This window comes from Saccostrea cucullata, unplaced genomic scaffold, assembly GCF_032062105.1.
Source record: "Saccostrea cucullata isolate Sc308-1 unplaced genomic scaffold, CSIRO_AGI_Scuc_v1 ctg167, whole genome shotgun sequence".
NCBI classification, from domain to species: Eukaryota; Metazoa; Mollusca; class Bivalvia; order Ostreida; family Ostreidae; genus Saccostrea; species Saccostrea cuccullata.
Window position 1 is genome coordinate 621,555 of NW_026939192.1, and position 21,030 is coordinate 642,584.

Sequence of the window (21,030 nt, forward strand, 5' to 3'; positions counted from 1 at the left end):
ACAACCCACATGAATTTGAATTACCATATTTATACTGGGTCCCAAATCTCATAAAAATTCGTACATACAAAGATAAATTGCGAATTCCAGTAAATGTTCTGACAAGCCTCTTTCTTAAGTACTCACTAGAATATTATCATCTAGTGAAGGAGAAACTTCAGGAGATCTGTGCAGCAATATTCGATAGGCGGTGTAAATCAGATGTGGATACTTAAAAATTCAAAGGAACTTTTGGAAAAATTAAATCACAGGATTTTACCAAAATCAACAGCTTATATAATTAAAGACTCACAACTTTATACACAACCATTCCTCAATATAAATTAAAGTCCATGCTTTCAATAAAAAATGGAACTCGTAAATTTACTTTCCTTGTCTTTGGACTTATACAAATCAAATTATTTTGTTAAAAATCATTCTGATTGTACAAACAAGTACTGCGGAGTTGATATTAATTTCTGATTGACAATACTAGTATCTATGTGGTGTTTGGAGACCAGGTCTTCCAACAATTTATTTAGATGGGTACCAATTGCGCCCCGTTATTAGCAGATCTATTTTTGTATTCACATGAAACAGAACTTGTCCAAAATCTTATATATGAAAATAAGAAAACACTTGCTGTGGCCTTCAACTCAACATTTAGATAAATCGGCGATGTATCGTCAATCAACAATGGTTATTTCTATTCTTATGTCAGTCGATACCATATACAGTGTATATATCCGGGTGAGCTTGAGATAAAAGATACCAGAGTCTGATTCATTTGTTTTATATTTGGATATTTTATTTTTAAAAAAACCCTAATGTTAATCTAATTAACGTCCAAGGTTTATGATAAACGTGATGACTTTTACTTTTTCACCGTCGACTTCTCTTACACAGCAATATACCTTCATCACCTGCATACGAGATTTATATCTCTCAGTTGATTCGATTACACAATAGTATGCTCTATGTCGAGATCTGTACAATTTCTTAAACGAGGTAAATTATTGACAAACAAGTTGATGAAACAAGAATATCAACAGTCTCGTTTAAAGTCATCATTCATAAGTTCTATGGTCGATACAATGACCGTGTCAGCAAATACAAACTATCAAAAAGTGAAATGCAGACTGATGTTTTTCATTCCAATTGTTAGGCCATTATTTACACACTGTTTTGTCCACGGATTTTGTCGTTAATTTCCGATCATGCCAATGAGCACAGGGCGGGTGTGACCGGTCGGCAAGGATGCTTACTTCTCCATGGCACCTGATCCTACCTTTGATGTTTTGAAGGTCACATCCGCCATGTGCTCCTTGTCATGACTGGAAAATATCCGTAGTCAATTCGGTGTATAAATAATGGACTAACAATTAGTATGAAAAACGTAAGTCAGCATTCGACTCAATGATAAAATATATTTGCAGACAAGGTCATTGTGCTTACCATAGAACTTATGAAATGATGAATTTGTTTGCCAGTTCAAGGGGACATCGACGCGACATATAAATAAAATTAACTTTTGTTAGATAATAAATTGTTGTCGATATCTGAATGTTGGGTTGAAGTCCAGAGGAGATTTTTTTCTCATGAAGACCGTTTTGAATAAATTCTGCTGCTTCTCAAGAGTTTAAAAAAGTAACAACAAACAATTTAGATTGGGAACAGAGCAAACCTATAAAACATCAAGCGTGGGATCCAGTGCCATGGAGGAATAAGCATCCCCAATTAACAGGTCACGACCAAATTGAAGGCCACAGTAAGAGTTGCATCTTTTCATGGAAATTTTATTGAAAAAAATTCTGCTTCATATGAATACAACAATCAAGATCAATCAGAAACTCAAGCAACTCCCTGCAAGTTTAGCCGAGGTAGGGCTTACAGACACTTAGAAATGGGCATTCTCCTATCTCTCTAACATTTTCACTGACAAAGGATTAAACACTGTCTTGACGTTTTATATAGAAAGGTTAGCTTACAACCCTTTGCAAGGTTTGTCTTGGAAGGGGGCTTATGATACCCCCGCTTGAAAAGCGGGAGGTTACATCGGTATAGTAATCGTGATGTCCGTCCGTCTGTTACGCTTTGGGGTACCCATCTCTTATCTGCAACACCTCTAATACCACCGAATGAAACATATGGAGATAACAAACAGTATTCCATATCAAAAGTCCATAAAACAATACAAAATAGGAGCAGAGCAAACACGGACCTCCAAAACATCAGAGGTGGGATCATATGCCATGGAGGAGTGAACATCCCCTGACGACCGGTCATGCCTGCCGTGTGCTCCTGGTTATGATCGGAAAATAACGGAAAAATCTGTCGTCAATTCAATGTGTAAAAGATGGACTAACAATTAGTATGAAAACGTCAGTCAGCATATTTGACTCAATGATAAATTGTATTTGCTGACGATGTCATTGTATCGACCATGAGACTGCTGAAATTCTTGTTTCACCAACTTGTTTGTCAATAATTTACCTCGTTTTAGAAATTGTACAGATTTCGGCATAGAGCATGCTCTTGTGTAATCGAATCAACTGAGAGATATAAACTTTGTATGCAGGTGATGAAGGTAAATTGCTGTACAATAGAAGTTGACGACGGAAAAGTTAAAGTCATCACGTTTATCATATGTAGAGCTTGGTTGTTAGATTATCATTAACGTCCTTTTAAAGTAAAATATCCAATATGAAACAGATGTGTCGGACTCTGTGGTATCTTTTATCTCAAGCTCACCAGGATATATTGTATCGACATTAGAATGGAAATTATCATTGTTAAATAACAGTACGTCGTCTACATATCTAAATGTCGAGTTGAAGGCCACAGCAAATGTGTTCTTCTTTTCACGCATAAGATTTTGCACAAATTCTGCTTCATATGAATACAAAAATAGGTCTGCTAATAACGGGGCGCAATTGGTACCCACGGGAATTCCAATATATTGTTGGAAGACCTGGTCTCCAAAAACAACATAGATATTGTCAATCAGAATCTCAAGCATCTTTTTGATGTCGACTTCAAAGTATGTCCAAAAGTATTACAATCAGAATGCTTTTTAACAAAATAATTGTACAAATGACCATTCACAAGGTAAGTAAATTTTCGTGTTCCATTTTTATTGAAAAAAACAGCTGTCAGTGATATAAAAAAGCCTGGACTTTAATTTATTGTGGGGAATGGTTGTGTATAAAGTTGTAAAATCCTAAGTTTTTAAGCTGGTAAAATTGATTTTGTAAAATCTTGTGATTTCACGTTGTCAAAAAGTTCCTTGGAATTTTTTTTAAGTATCCACATCTGATTTACATCACTTCTTGAATATATTGTTGCACAGTACTCTTGAAGTTTCTCCTTCACTACTGTTAATATCTTAGTGAGGAGTAAAGAAAGAGGCTTGGTTGAACATTTTACTTGAACCCGCTATGTATCTTTGTTTGTAAGGATTCTTATGGAGTTTCCAGTATGGTAGATAAAATTCATTTTGGTTTTTTGGGATATTAAAAATATTCAAAACTGACATATGACTTTGAAGAATTTCTTCCTTAGAAAGGAAACTATGAGTGTAAGTTGGATTACCACTCGTAGAATTAAAACCAAATTCTTCTAAAATACAATTTTTTTTATATATATAAAATGTGCCTTACAAAACAAAGACAATGTTGTTACCTGCTTTGTCAGCAGGGACTAGTAGAATGAAAGTTGACGAGACTTTCACAGAATCTTTATTACATATTGCCAATGTGCACCTCCTATTTTACATTTTGATCCGACACATATCTTGGGTTTCCCATAGAGAAACATGGACACTGCCATTATATTCATGTGGGAGGCGGGGGTATCATTTAGTGAGCTCATTGCTCACAGTACCTCTAGTTTAAACTAAAAGAATGGACCACTTCCAGCTTCAAAAGCTCATCCAAAACAAACCGTTTAAGGCGCAGCATCAAAACATAAATTAAAGACACTCTAAGATCCAGTCTACCTGTACGTTTGATTCAGGAAGATAGTGAGTATCCAGTAATGAAACTTCTCCAATAAATTTTTATCTGAAATTTTTTTTTAAAAATCCAAAATAACGGTCATTTCCACAAAATATAACCAAAAAAAAAATCCTAAATGCATGGGGCCTTGCTCTATCATAAATAAAAGATTTTTTATATAATTTTCACAAACTGATGAATTGAAGACTCTCTTTGAAAAGGTACAGTGCTTTTAATTAGACATAGAAATATATTGACCAAATCTTTTTTATTCACAATAATTTCCCTTAATATGCGTCTCGTAGGTTATATCGATCTTTTTTTCTTAAAAACAACATAACATAACTTATAAACAATATTTATTTTCAATTCGATTATATGATACTTGGTATACCCCACATCTATCTCATATTTGGAAGTGTTTTTAATGGCAAACAAATACTTAAACTATGTGACACACTGGACGATTTCAATTTTTCCATTGTCAACATCCCCTGTATTTATTGTAATACCCCAGTACTGGCATTCTACTATTTTTACATATCTATTTGTTTTCTCTATGATAACTCTTTGAAAGTTAAGTGACCATATTTCTTGAAAATTCAACCGAAATGTAAAATTCAACAATCAAAAGGTCTGCTATATATAAATCTTATGTGGCTGTCTTTGTGTCTGACTTCTATGGATGGGGACAATTGAAATTGACATGGGAGGCCTCATGTAATTTAAATCTTTTAGACAACGGTTTTAAAATCTGTTTTTACAATTTTTATTTCATAATGAAATGTAAATATAAGGAATTGCTGTCTTGTTTGTTGAATATACCAAGGACATCCATGACAGTTGGAAACGGATAATTTATGATTTATGCAAAGTATACCTATTGTCCAACTAATGAATATGTTGATGCCCTGGCATACCCAACAAACTAGACAGTGATTTCTTATAAACCTGCATACGGCGTTTATGTCTCCCAACTGATTTTGTACACAAGCGTACGTTTTGAGTATCATCAATTTTAAACCAAGGAAGGCTACTGACAAAATAAGTCGATGTTACAGGGCTTTCTACAATCTCGTTTGATGTCAGCATTTGGAAAATTCTATAATTTTTTGTTTTCAAATTCAAGCTTTTCTTAGATGTCTTATTTGGCTGATGCCAGTTGATAGGCCATTGTTTAAATCTAGATACACAATTCTTTTCAATTCAGTTGTTTTGCAAAAAATCTGAATCCCATGAATTTTACAGATATTGCATATGCTAGTCCAGGCAATATATGTTGATTTCTGTTTAATCAAACTTTTTACATTTCTCTATTTAATATCCAAATGATCTTTGGATAAATGAAAATGAATAAATAATTGTGAATATTAGTAAAAATTCATTTTTTATGTTTCTTTGCATTATATATTTGAATAACATGTTTGTTTAATGGAAAAAAAATGTTAGATTTTTCACATAAATTTATTAAATATTCAAAATATAACTGTTTCAAATTTTAAAATTTAACAGGAGGTTCACATGTGGTATACATGTAGATACTGGTATAAAGTTTCAGAATTATTAAATTCTCTCTGAGAACAGTTAAATGTTTAATTAAAAGAAATAATATTGCACTTTTCTCATCACAGACTAGTGTTTATCTGATGACACTTGAAACATCTCTCTATTTCCTCCATTTCTGCAATAAAAAGTTACAAGAATCAATATAAGGCAATTTAAAAATCTATAGAAGTTTTTTTTTTAAAGTTATACATTTTATGAACTTTGGCAAGATAATCCCACTCTGAATGAATTAACATTTAGCCTATCAGAATTCTAAAATTCCTGCATAACATGTATATGTATGATAATATGCAAAAAAAAAAAGCAAAAGCAAAATTCGAATTTATTTCCTATGTACTCAAATAAATTCTTTGTAAATATACGTCCAATCAACTGCGTCTCAATTTACGATAAGATTACTGTAAACCAACTATTACTCGTGTCATCTTTTATTTATGATTCGCCTGTTTGAAATTGATCCTCAAAGATTTTTTTGCGACAGAAGTAATATTTTCAATAAATACGAAGCAAAATACTTGATTTGTTGCGAATAAATATTCATAGGTCAAAACATTGTGAAACTCACTGATATTTCTCGCACATGAATAAAAGTCGGTTGACAGTAACTTAGTTGTACAATGCATCATGACGTCATGTCATTTATCATAAAAAAAACTCTGCATTGTGAAGTCATGTTATTTACCCCCGGCTCAAGTCTGGTGCATGGAAATTTACACCAAACTTTGTAACCAATCAAAGCTTGCATTACAAGCTACAAAGGAAATAAAAATAATTTACCTATGCTTTTGTACATAATTTTTAACCTGGGCTATGGTGTGGAACTGTTCATAATTATTTACATGCACCTGGGCTACGGTGTGGAATTTCATACCTGGACAATGGTGTGGAATTGTATACACTTATTTACCTGGGCTATGGTGTGGAATCTCTCTACAAGCACTGGCATCATAGCAGACACACTGCCATCTATAACATTCTGCATGTACTGAACGGCCTCTTCGTCGGTTAGGTGGAGCACAAACTTGTCTTGTACCTGCATGGACACAATTTGATGATTTTGTTATTTTGCTGGATTTAAAACACATTTTTTAAGGCAGAAAATTATTTAAATATTATGCATTGATAATATAATATACTAACTAATATATTCACAGAACAGAACCCCTATATCTTGCAGGTGCCATGCATTTAAAACTTTTGGGTATGAAATATATTTTTAAAGCATAAAAGAAATTGTGTGTATTCTATGATAGCCTAAAATAACTTAAATGAAATGATTTTTTATTTTGAAGAAATCAGGACCAGTGGTGTGTAAGTGGAAGAAGACTTCAATTCTCCTTTGTTGGCTCACATTAGCCCCTCACACTTTTAAATAACAGGTCTGAGATACCGTATAAGTGGACAATAATAATAATGCCAAAATTAAATCCTCACTAAAAATTCTGCTTATACGGTATTGTGACCTTTCTTCATGCTGCATAACTACTTTAACATTCCTTGTCTAGGTAGAAATCTTGTTCTTAATCATTCTAATTATGTTATAGAACTATACATCTCAACAAGCTACAATCTAAATGCATCTGTACATCAAATGAAATAACATTCTAGGGATGTGACATCTCACCTTTTTGACAGTTTTATCTGGTTCAATTGCAATATCTGGAATGTTGGAACTAATCATCAGTGTGAACAAGTTCAATATCAAATTGGAAGACCTGAAAAAAAAGTCATACAATGATTCTGACTTGCAAGTATGTTTAGAGATACTGCAAGATCATTTTATTTTATGAGAGTCAATGTTTATGGGCAAACAAATTTTTTTGGTTTCACCTACCTTTGAATTAACATCATTGCAAACAATTTTTGATAACATACTGAATCATTTGAGTATATTTTTAACAATGAAATCCACATACATTGGCCCTCCAAGAACAAGGATAATTCCAATGTATGGTTTTTTCATTCATTTTGTTTTACATTCAAAGTTCATACACTTTTTTCCATATATCTCAATAATATTGATCAGCTGGTTTATATATATAGTAATTAAATATATGCAGTCTTGGCAAGTATAAAATTTCTAAACATTTAATAACAAATTTATACTTTGTTATAAAATTTACATCTCTTTCTACCCTAAAACAATATTTTAAGTTACCTTCTTATTGCAAGGAATGCAGTGTAGCAGAGCTTCTTAAAGTCATGAAAATGCTCTGAGTTGGGACCGCCCATGCCGTCAATCATTTCTGTTGTCAGTTTCATCAGAGGGGGGAGGAGCTTAGGATCTCGGCCAAGTATATACCCAAAGTCAATATGGAAAAGTTTTCCTGAAATTTTATCAGAATTTATATGAATATCACAATGTAAGAATACTGGGGAAACAATTCTGCATGTCAATCTCACAATCAACATTAAGTACCTGTCTTTGTTAGCAGCAGATTATCGAAATGCCGATCTCCAACTCCCAGTAGGTAGGTAATGACACAATAGCCAGCTGAAATCACAGAGACCAGTAGTAGTTTGAAAAATATTCACAAACTGATGGTTTGTATCAGGTGGACAACAGCAAACTTTCAAATTCATAACTGCTTGATTTGTTATGTATAATTTATCTATCAGTATTTTACAATATAACATGTATAAGTCACAAAATTACTTAAAGCATGAGAATTTTTTTTTAATATTTTTAATTTTTTACAATATTTTATATATAACATGTTTAAGTCACAAAATTATTGATATAAGCATGAGAATTTTTTTTTAATATTTTTAATTTCACAGACTCCACAAACTGCAAATAGACTTTGATGTACAGAAAAACAATATTTTATATAACAACTAACTCCGTATTTGGCCGAGGTGTTAATATTAACAGAAAAATTTCCTATGAAAATCACCACAGCTCAAAAAGTTTGAACACATATACACATTATAACCATGACTTCCGGCTGAAAAAATTCCAACAAAGCACAAGATAATGTTGCGTAAAAGTACACAGATTTTTTTAAAGAATAGCGTGGAAATTATCGTCGCCATATTCTTAGATGAAATTTTTATCCCAGTGTGCTGAATCATGCTTAAAATTATCTTACAATATTTTAAAAGGAAACGAAATTGAAACATCAAATTCACAGACTACGATTTTCCACAAACTGAGCAAATCCTATTAAAAGTTTTAGCATAATTTATATTTCACTCTCAATTATTTAAAAAAGACTTTGATGTAAAATTACATTTAACAAGTGTTTAATTGTTTAAAGTGCCATAAAACACATGCTCACCATGCTCACACATACGAAAGGTCATAAACCTAGACCCCCAATTTTTAACAATCACCAAAATGTAACACATAACTGTAAAAATGCTTTAGTTTATTTTGAAGTTGACCAGCGCACGTGTGTCACAACATTTTCTTTCAGTTCATACAGATTATCACCATGTTTAAACCTAAAATTAATATTTATTTTATTGTATTTCATTAAAAAATGATTTATTACTTTGTTGTAAGGTGCATGTGTCACGTGACATATCAAATCTAACATCGGTTGTCCGGAGACAATCAACATTAATAACTGAAATGTGAAAATAAGAAATACATTTTATATGTACATGTACACATGCATTCCCTGTATTTATAATTTTAAGAATATAGTATATTAACTTTGCCTTGACTGTGCTCATCCTCTAATGCGAATAGGAAAAAATGTTTATTTCAACCAATTGACAGTTCTTTTATACATATACAAATTAAGTTTGCAACAACGATTGAGCTGTAGTGCCAAATTACCCTGTTCATTAGTGTAATGATCTGTAGAATTAGGTTATCCTGTCTAAGGTCGTCTCCGTGTTTAAATATCGTCACATATTCTCCACCATCCACTATTTTGAAGACAAATTTACACGGCATCAAATTGCTCTACAAAGAAATTTTACATACGTTAAAAAACACAAGTAGAGAATTACCATTTCCAGGAGATTAAATACCAAATGGTCCTGTTGATCAGATTTTTTTCCAATGTGTTTCCTCACCTTAAAAAGAGTTGCCTTTTCTGGTGCGATTCCACATACTTTGACATCAGGGTCCAGAGGAAGTGATAATGGCTCGAAATTGGAAAAGTCAAACTTGCAGGCCTCAGGGTCGTGAAGAAGTGCTTGTAACCTCTCTATCTACAAGTAAATAAAATTTAAAAGGTCAATATTCTACGTTGAGTAATTAGTTTTGATGGATTACAAAAGTAAACCAGTTGACATGTTACTTTTTTCTTGCGGTTTCCACTCTCCCTCATCACAGTTTTGACTAGATCCACCAGTCTGTCTATAAACGTCTGCTGCCGCGCAATCATTGATCTCCGCTGTCGGGACTCGGGACTCTCCTGGAAAAGTAACCAGTAAAACTCAGAGGGTTTTATACAGGCACAACATAATGAAACATATCTTTACACTAACAGGCATTCCAAATTCACAATCCAGACTCATGTGCTTTATTTCTCCTCAAAAAATTTACATAACTATGATGTACAGTACTGTATATATGAAGCATTCGAAAATTTAATTTGGTTAGAAAAAAAAAAGTAATAAAAGAATTGAATAAATAATTGAATCAGTTTTAGAGTTATAAGCTCTCATAAATGATTGGTTCAGTAACTTCAAACTCATCGTAAAAGATGTCTATATTAGTATTAATAATAAAAGAGAATAAAAATTTCTTCTTATGGAAAACAATCTTATGAAATACTTTTCTCTTCTCACTGTTTATAAATTAATAAATATTTACCTTGAAGAGTGCTTGTGAAAATCTTTTTAAGACATGCTGGTACATTTTTGTCACCTTGGAATCTTTGATATCTAGGCCATTTGGGTCTACACATTCCACAGATAAGTACCTGAATGAGAGTAAAAATACCTGTAAGCATAGATAATTTGAAGGAGGGGGCATGCCAAGATTTTCCTATTGCTTATTAGCAAAAACTACCCCAAAGAGCAAAATTTTTACATCTATGGTAACCATTAGAAAGGGAAGTGCAGATACATTAACAAGGATATATAAGAAGAATTATAAATATTGGTGAGAGAAAATATCATTTTTTTTCAAATTAATGTAGCAAAAATTGACAAAAATGCAGTCATATAAGTATTTATCTTCCCAATAAGGAATATAGAGATACTGTACTGAAGTTATGAAGGTATGAATATACAATATTCTTACCAGTAAAAGTAATTGGCAAGAGAAGAGTTGTTACAAGCTCGTGAGATCAAAAAGCTGGCTAAATCCATCTTGCAAAACAAAAAATACAAAAGCATGGCAGTGATTTTATACATTCAAAGAAAATTTTTTTTTTAAATTTCAGAGATCAGGCTACTTAAATGAAGATACAGTGTTGATTTAAGCACTGGACATTGCCTGTGGTTAACTGACCTCACTCTCCAGTTTAGACTCGGGACTCTCGGACTGAGAAGGAGAGGATCCACTCAGGGCGTCTAGGATGGACTCGTTAGAGGAGGCTCGAGAGAGGACACTGGTAGTCCTGTTTTTTAGAATATATTACATGTAATTAATTTAATCTGTCGTACATGAAATGTTTAAAGTTTTGGATTAAAACATAATTAGAAAAAAGGGTATGTAAACCTTGCCTTTGGTTAAATCCTTTCAAGATACAGTATGTAAATTTAACTAAAATAAAATATATATTTTTTTAAATCAAATACTTTTTAAATAGTTCATCAAATTACTACCCATTATCTTGCATATAAAGTTTTTCTTGAGTTAAATATGGCAGTGTATAGATGTAGTAGATAAGACATTTGACCTGGTTTTATCTGTAGCACCAGGGTCATTAGTAGAATCTCTCCTCTCTGATACGATGTCGTTATGTCTCATTATCTCCTCAGAGTCCTCGTACTTCAGGGCCTGTACCAGCTGGAGCAAGTACAGCAACAGATCCTGGAAGTAGAAAAGGAATTCAACTGCAGGAAGGTCAATGGTGCAGGATTCAGTATTAAACATTCAAATAATGAATCATATCTGTGCATATATCATAACTGAGGAATTTTTTTCTTATCTTTCCCCTTAGGCCAGTTTTACAATTAAATTTGCCAATCTTAATGAACATGCAATTTGTAAAGAAGCACTGTTACAGAACAGTAATTTTACTTTTTATACTGGGTAAGAATATAGTTTTTTAAGTTATATTGTGTTACAAAATAACTGGAGTTAAAAGAAAATGAACACCTCCAGTGTACATTTTGTCTTCCCCTTTAACCCTCCTATACCTGGTCATCAGCCTGTCTGAGGCGAGACACGGCATACTTCCTGACAGAGGGGTGAGTGAAGGCAGGGGAAAGAAGTTCAAGGGCATCTTCTACATCCATGGGGCTCCAGCGGGTCAGCAGTTCAATGCCCTGACGAGACTCCTGTGGCAGCTTCCAATTCACACACTTCAGGAACTTTGTCAAAGCCTTCAAAATGATATGCTTGGTTTGTAATTTTTATTACATTTCATCACCTTCCATCTTATTTTTAACCATCATTGGAATCAACTACAAATCTCATTAACAAATGCTCAGTGCCGATTTTGAGTTTTGATCAACATACGAATACCCCAGTAATTAAACTTGGGTGATCTATAGTCACCAAAACTTGATTAATCCACTACCTACCTTTTTCTGGTTACAAAGATAAAACCTAAATTTCCACACCAGATCTTCCTCCTCTGAAGTAAGGGTCTTTGTGGGTGGATATCGCACAATCTCCTACAACGGATTACATTCTTATTACATCATTGCTCCTTAATTCATACAAGTAATGTCTCAACACCTGTATTCATTGACTAGGTTAAGTGAATTACGTTAAGCAGGTTCCTGGTTTTAGCATCTGGTTTCATATCTCTGTCTGTTGGTCCACTTCTTAGACTTCTGGCTAATTTGTGATGCTTGCTTTCAACTAAATTTTCCTGAAAGAAAAAAAAATCTTCAGGGTATGCTACTCCAAAACTACCAACATACAATGTGTTGTTTATTGTCTAAGTACATATTTACAGACATATAAGAAATAAATCTTAATTACCATGTCAATTTCTGGGTCTGGAACTTGAACTAGGTCTGCTACTGTTTTGAAAACAAAGGGTTCATCCCCATCCTAAAAATACAGAAGAGATAGGAATACATATATGTACAACATCTGTCCCTGGATACTCTTAAACAAACTCAAAATATAGCCTTCAATATGTTCATTGTGATATGTACCAAAAGAATCATAAACAATTACAAAAGCTTATATAGCACTAATCAAATTATCACATTTCATCCATTTATAATCGCTAAGGTTATCAGGAACTTCCCCTACATATCAATTTACACCCTGAAAAATTGTACTGGTTTCATACTTAAGTCCCCTAAACAGTTTATGACTTTCCCTGTAAATTATCCTCTTCTGTTCCTTAGTTTTCATTTCATTGAAAAGGGAAATATACAGTATATATACATGAACATGTATTTTTACTTAATTTTTTTAAAATACAAAACTCATTCTATTGAAGTCAACTGGTCTGAGCTCTAATTTCTTCTAAACTTTATTATATAGACAACGATTTCACTACATTACACACACACACGAACTCAAAAAAAAAAAAATATAATGAGATAAAAACTACCATACATACTTGCCTATAAGTCAGTATTTTGGGAGTTCAATTTTAGTCCAAAAGTCTATGTCCGACTTATAGGCGAGTCATAAAAAGACTGGTATTTTTCTGGATGGCGAATCAAAGTATTCTATAAACATTTTCAACAGCTATCGTTGAACATTTAGTATGGATATATTATATCATTTATGCTTTATAAGATTATACATAAATTACATGTATTTATATACATGTATTTAATAATTTTTTTTTTTTGATCTTTAGAGGGCATTAGTTATTTTTTTAATGATTTAAACCTAAATATCCACTTCATTTCTAAAAATGTCAATTATTATTTAGAATTGTCATCTGATTCTGGCAAAACATTGTACCGACTTATAAGCGGGTCAATGGCAAATCTTTGCCAAATAACCTCAAAAAGTACAATCGACTTATAGGCAGACCGACTTATAGGCTAGTATATATGGTATATATAAATCTACTATATAAAATAAGAAAATAACAATATACATCTGTATTCTGTTATTACTGAAATTTTCTAATTTTTCTGACCTTTTCAAAATAGACAACAGTGTATTCTGTTTCATCATAATGTATGAAGGGGAATTCTATCATCAAATACATAAATTTGGAGTCCCGCTTCTGTTTTTCATTGATCATTTCAATCTCGCGGAATGTCAGGCGATCTAACCAGTCCACTTTCAGCATATGCCCATCTCTGTGCTTTTTGCTTAACTGCAGATCATAAAATACAAATATCATTTTGACACATACTTTTTTAATATTTACCTTTTACTTAGCTTATTTTTTCATTGAATTAAAAAAAAAAACACACTCACAAGAAATTTTTTCCTCCGATCAATTCTGACAGACAATTTTAAAAATTGTAATAATTTACAAATCACATGAATATTAAAGGCACACTTGATTTTAAGTTTTAACAATCTAAAATGTTTATGTATTTGCTGATTAACTTTACCTTAGCTAATTTGCTCATCTGATCCTTGTGGTCTTTTGTTTTCCCTGGGGTGGTGGAATTCACATTAGGGTCAGGGAGGGTGTTTGGCCAGACCTTTAAGTCATGCATACCTTGTCTGTATGTTCTACAATGATACTACAGCATTTAATACATACCGTAATTGGGGGAATACAATACGCACTTTTTTCCTAAAATAAATTTCTGTGAGAAAGGGATGCGTATTTTACATCACAATGGGATTTTGACAAGTTTTTCTTTCAGGTGAAACACGGCTATCATACGTACATACCGTAGTATTACCTAGAGACATATGCAATTTCTCTTGTTAATTGCCATATTTTAAACTTCGGAAAGTTATTGTTGGAAGGTATGCTTCTTAAAAATGTCACTTTCATAATCTTTTTATGCCCAAATAACACGAAAAGGTAAGTTAAAAGTAATTTGAGCTGCATGTTGATTGTCTCCGAGGAGGCCGCCATTACCGATGTTATTTTTAGACGTTCACTCATAGCTATGTATGCTATCCGGAATGATATGCACATGCACCTTATCTGGCAGACAAAGTAATAAATCATTTTTTAATGAAATACAATAAAATAAATCTTAATTTTAGGTTTAAAATAACTCAGTGATTATCTGCAACAATATTAACACCCCTCCATACGTCCCAATGAAAGGAAGCCAATGTTGTGACACACGTGCGCTGGTCAAATGATAATTACCTATCAACACCCCTCGGGGCAATTAATTGTCTACCGACTCCAAAGCAATGTTTTTACAGTTAGAGCACTGATTATTTACTGCCATGTTAATTGCTGTGATTATTTTCTTTGTTAAAAATTGGGGTCGGTTTATGACCTTTCGTATGTGTGAGCGGTACCGTGTGAGCATGGTGAGCATGTGTTGATTACGGCACTTTAAACAATTAAACACTTGTTAAATGTAATTTTACCTTATCTTATACTTATCGGCCTCTTGTTTAAATAATTGAGAGTTGAGAAATGAAATATAAACATGCTAAAACTTTTAATAAAAGTGGTATCATTTAGAAAATAAGATATCCGCGAAGATTCAAAAGAGGAAAATCGTAGTCTTCTTAAAGAAATAAATACTTTGATGTTTCAATTTCGTTTCCTGTTAAAATATTGTAAGATAATTTTAAGCATTATTATCTAGAACCAAAATTAAATATGACAACTGATAAAACTTTCGACAATATCTCTTGCTTTGTTGAAATGAAATTATTTCATCTAAGAATATGGCGACGCATAATTTCAAAATCACCGTAACTATTCTTTAAAAAAATCTGTTAATACTTTTACACAACATTATCTTGTGCTTTGTTGAAATAAATGAATAAATAATTTTCTCCAGATTGCAGCGATACGGAATGTCAGGATTAAGAGAAAGTTATAAAGTGTGTATTTTAAAAAAAGTGTGTTCAGTAAATTTTTGACACCTAATCCTCGCGCCGATTTTCGTAACAAATTACCGTGATTTTCATAGTTCAGAACATCGCTTGGTAAATTTTTCTGTTGCGTATAATACATCCGAACTACGTTTTTTCCCCAGTTTCAGACTCAAAAAGGGGGGTGCGTATTTTACATCAATGCGTATTATACTCGGCCAAATACGGGTAAGTCTCCCTCCCTTACTTACATTAAAGATAATGAATGCACAAAATATCAATTACTAGTAAAAATTTATCAGTTTTTAATGATGTCAAAGCCTGCAATGTTTACAAAGTTTATTTCAGCACATTTTAATAATCATTTGTGCTAAATTACGGGTATTATAACCCTCTTTTATCTATCAAAGGAAAAGTTGTGCTACCTTCAGGAATGGATTTATATGTTCTATATATCATGTCTACTCACCCCCTTTTTCCAAACAAAGGAATTGTTGTGCTGCCCACAGGAATAGATTTATTTGTTCCATATATGTCCCACACTGTCAGACACAGGACAGCATTCCTAGGAAGGTCACTGTACTTAACTGGCAGTGTTAGCCACTCATTCCAACTGAAAAATAAGTCACTCCAATAATAGGGTAAGTTAAGTCAGGAATTGTACTGGATTAATAGGTTGAGCAGAAACAGGAATTGTCAGGCATGATGTCAACACTCTACTGTTTGAATCCAAAGTGTGGTCACTTTTCAAATCTGTCTTTTCATTGATTTGCCTAAGATTCCATATGAAATGGAGATTTGCCAGAACTGTTTTATAAAGGTAGAATAAAAATTCTAGAACATATTTAGATATAAAATTTTGAAATCTTAATAAATTCATACCTAAGTAGATGTATCCTTGGTGAAATTTATTACTTTTAACCTTAAAGGACACAGAATCAATTTTCAATTTCATAATTTCATTCCAAGCTTATGGTAAAGTTTTTCAAGGAATTATTCTGAATTTTGCTGGAAGTCAGGAACTCTTGAAAAACTTCATTATATATGTTATCTGAAATCAGCTATAACCAAGTCTGCACGAAATGAGTTAACTGTTCAGTGTTCACTCATTAAATATAAGTCCTGACTTACTTCCATCGAGTGCTGAAGGCTTTGTAAGATGTACTCATACACAGAGACAGGGGGTGTTCATCAGCGAACACCTGGCAGGTGACATACAGATCGGAACATCCCTCTCCGTAGGCCCCCGAGAACTTCAGCATGGGGTCCTCCAATAGGTCCTTATAGTCCGGCCTCTGTCTCTCTCCCTCCAGAGTCCCTCTGTTATTGAAATGTGTCATCACAGTCTTAAATTATACATTTCAACAGTTAATCTCTACTAATATACCGTTTGATTTGGCAATAACACTGAAACGACATTGAATATTTATGTGAATAAAAGAGTCTGTTCTGTTACATATTAATGACACTTGTCCTACATGTGCTCTGTCGGAGCACTTTAAAGTAAAACCAGGGTATGCATAAAAGAGTTAAGCCTAAATTACTGTATACATTATTATATATCAAATATATAAATAACGGTAATCTGCTGTGTCATGCAATTCAAGAAAACCGCTCATTAAGACAGTAGACTTGGGAATATCAGTCTGACTTAGGGCTAAACTGTCAAGCAATAATTACAATAATGTTACAAGTCAGTTTTATTGGGATAAATGGACTGGTTACCCAGCTTTCAGTATGCAGATTTTTGCTACATTTATATGAAAATGTCAAGGGGAATATGTCCTGGGACTCCCACTGTATGAAAACACCAAGTAGGAACATACTCAAAATAAAAACCTGATAATGACTTACTGAAAAAAACAACATATTAATTAAACTATCAATTTTGATATCAGATTTCATATTTTAGAGTCTGACATATTTTTAAAATTGGTTTAAAGAACTAAAACATACTTCAAATGTCTTCAATGTTTTTAGAGAAACACTTGAAGCAATTTCTGATAAATATTAATAACCAGGTCCAGTACAATCAGTACATTTAGCTACGTAGGTAGAATTACCTACGTAGCTTTATTTACCTACCTCAGGTAGCTTGATTTAGCTACCAAATGAATTTATTTCTATAAAAAAGCATTTTTCTCAGGATGTGCAAAAACTATCATTTTGATGCAGTGATCATTTTCAACTTTGAACTCATCTGAAAACAATTCATGAAAAATTCCCTCTTGAAGAAATGTCTTTTTCTGCGCAATTGCAATCAAAGTTTTGAAAGTTTTGGGGCTATGTATGACAGTTAGAGCAGTTTCTCCTTGAATGAAATGACAAAGAAATCCAGTTCTGGTTAACACGATAATAGGTCGGTAATTATTCAGCACAATGTAAAGTAATCATACTCAGTCATGCCTCACCGCACGGACAGCTAACCAAACAATGGAATTACATGTTTAGCTCTAAATTGACCAAACACAGCGATGTTTAAACTATCTCTGCTTTGGAATGTTTTTTTAAAGTCTCCCTAGTATAAATATTAATAGTCATTTAACTGCGATTTTTTGTCTCTTTTCCATAAAAAGAAAAGTTACATTGAAATAGCTAAATAAAGCTACCTAAGGTAGGTAAATAAAGCTACGTAGGTAATTCTACCTACGTAGCTAAATGTACTGAATGTACTGCAGGTCCAGTACAATCAGTACATTTTTATTAGGTAGAATTACCTACGTACCTTTATTTACCTACCTCAGGTAGCTTGATTTAGCAACCAAATGAATTTATTTCTATAAAAAAGCATTTTTCTCAGGATGTGCAAAAACTATCATTTTGATGCAGTGATCATTTTCAACTTTGAACTCATCTGAAAACAATTCATGAAAAATTCCCTCTTGAAGAAATGTCTTTTTCTGCGCAATTGCAATCAAAGTTTTGAAAGTTTTGGGGCTATGTATGACAGTTAGAGCAGTTTCTCCTTGAATGAAATGACAAAGAAATCCAGTTCTGGTTAACACGATAATAGGTCAGTAATTATTCAGCACAATGTAAAGTAATCATACTCAGTCATGCCTCACCGCACGGACAGCTAACCAAACAATGGAATTACATGTTTAGCTCTAAATTGACCAAACACAGCGATGTTTAAACTATCTCTGCTTTGGAATGTTTTTTTAAAGTCTCCCTAGTATAAATATTAATAGTCATTTAACTGCGATTTTTTGTCTCTTTTCCATAAAAAGAAAAGTTACATTGAAATAGCTAAATAAAGCTACCTAAATATAAATAAAGCTACGTAGGTAATTCTACCTACGTAGCTAAATGTACTGAATGTACTGCAGGTCCAGTACAATCAGTACATTTAGCTACGTAGGTAGAATTACCTACGTAGCTTTATTTACCTACCTCAGGTAGCTTGATTTAGCAACCAAATGAATTTATTTCTATAAAAAAGCATTTTTCTCAGGATGTGCAAAAACTATCATTTTGATGCAGTGATCATTTTCAACTTTGAACTCATCTGAAAACAATTCATGAAAAATTCCCTCTTGAAGAAATGTCTTTTTCTGAGCAATTGCAATCAAAGTTTTGAAAGTTTTGGGGCTATGTATGACAGTTAGAGCAGTTTCTCCTTGAATGAAATGACAAAGAAATCCAGTTCTGGTTAACACGATAATAGGTCAGTAATTATTCAGCACAATGTAAAGTAATCATACTCAGTCATGCCTCACCGCACGGACAGCTAACCAAACAATGGAATTACATGTTTAGCTCTAAATTGACCAAACACAGCGATGTTTAAACTATCTCTGCTTTGGAATGTTTTTTTAAAGTCTCCCTAGTATAAATATCAATAGTCATTTAACTGCGATTTTTTGTCTCTTTTCCATAAAAAGAAAAGTTACATTGAAATAGCTAAATAAAGCTACCTAAGGTAGGTAAATAAAGCTACGTAGGTAATTCTACCTACGTAGCTAAATGTACTGATTGTACTGGACCTGTACTGGACCTGATAACTATGAATTTCTAATTTCAAGTTATTGTTCTCATTTTCCACAGTTGTATAAAAAGGAAAGTAAAATAAAATATCTACTTTTAAATCTCTGTTACCGAATATTCATTATATTAAAATGACAGATGTTGAGGAAATATATTTCCTGTTATGAAGTCAAAGATATTTAAACACCCCAGCCTCTGAGTTCTCTCCTTTCAAACAAGTCAGTATCATTCTTCGTTGACTTACATTTTAATCTGAAGGTTAACATCTAGGTCACAACTATACACATAATAAAATCTATCACTCATTTCCCCCATCATGCTGATCAAATCATGTTCCTGTTCAAAGTCTGGCAATCCATTGATGCTGAGGCAATGCTGACGGTTTTTATTTGATTAATTCATACCTTTAGTTATTCGTGATTAGAATACTGTAGTCATACATAAAATATTCGATGTAAAATTCATTCTTAATTGATAAAAAATTGAGAGTGATCCTTTTGAGCATATTGATTTTTAATAGATATTTATGAAATATAGCTGTTATATGTTATTAAGTTTTGAATCTTTGGTCTCAGATGAACAATTAAAAAAGAAGACATATTCGCTCGGGATCGAAGTTCTTATTGCAAACAAAATTCGAGGGAAAAAAAAGAAAAATGATATTTTGCCATTATTATTATTAATATTTGGTATGTCAAGAGGGAATATATGCTCCTGTCAATATTGGGGCTATATTGTTTCTAGGTTAAATTTCCAGTATGTATGAATTTCCATATCTGTAGTACGTGGATTGGACACTTCTGACTTGACATTGTAGAATTTGGTGTAAGCATGGTATGCTACAGCAGTCTAGAAGAACTCCAAAAACGGCGTTAACGGAAGTGAGAATTTCAGTCCAGAAAAGACTCCAAAAAACGAGTCCAACGCATGCGCAGTTATATAAAAAACGGTGAAAAATCGTGAAAAGTGGGCTCTTATAAAAAGTGTTTTTGCAAAAAATTGGATTACCTTACAATAATGTAAGTACTCAGAAATGATTAATAATAAATGGTTTTAGAGAACGTATTTGTTAGAATTTTGATTTTGTGCAAATAGTTTTTAATTTCAAGTCAAAGTTGACCAACTTGATTAGCCAGACATCGTACAAGTAGGATACAAAATACAAATTAAACAGTAATCTTATGAAAAATTTTGTTGATAATTTGTTTGTAGTGACTAAGTTAGTCATTTTAGAACTACTTTTACTGATTTTAGAAGTTTTTTTTGTAAGTAAGGAACGCTAGCGAATTTTCAGTTCGAATTTCCTCTGTCTTTCATGTCTATTTTTATATACAATAGATCAGCAATGAGCAACTGCATTGTAAATACATCTTCCAATAATTAAAAAAGTACTGAATTGATGGTTTTAATCATAAATAAGAAAAGGTGACAGTTACATGATGAAATGTTTTCCGAGGCTTTTTTGAAGAAACACGT

At 32.7% G+C, this 21,030-nt stretch overlaps 1 protein-coding gene across 1 annotated transcript; it reads right to left on the bottom strand.

The window, feature by feature from the left end:
- Positions 1-5,419: 5,419 nt before the first annotated feature.
- LOC134252518 (phosphatidylinositol 3-kinase catalytic subunit type 3-like) lies at positions 5,420-19,946 on the bottom strand. Its single transcript, XM_062735013.1, has 21 exons — positions 19,799-19,946; positions 16,699-16,887; positions 16,037-16,180; positions 14,160-14,283; positions 13,733-13,915; positions 12,604-12,675; positions 12,386-12,490; positions 12,198-12,290; positions 11,811-11,996; positions 11,348-11,481; positions 10,957-11,065; positions 10,747-10,814; positions 10,315-10,423; positions 9,797-9,913; positions 9,570-9,707; positions 9,255-9,456; positions 7,960-8,067; positions 7,699-7,867; positions 7,165-7,255; positions 6,448-6,573; positions 5,420-5,655 (listed from the first exon to the last, which is right to left on the bottom strand). Exons 1-21 carry the CDS (start codon positions 19,870-19,872, stop codon positions 5,641-5,643), a joined length of 2,556 nt encoding a protein of 851 aa, XP_062590997.1. The 5' UTR covers positions 19,873-19,946; the 3' UTR covers positions 5,420-5,640.
- Between the last annotated feature and the right edge of the window lie 1,084 nt (positions 19,947-21,030).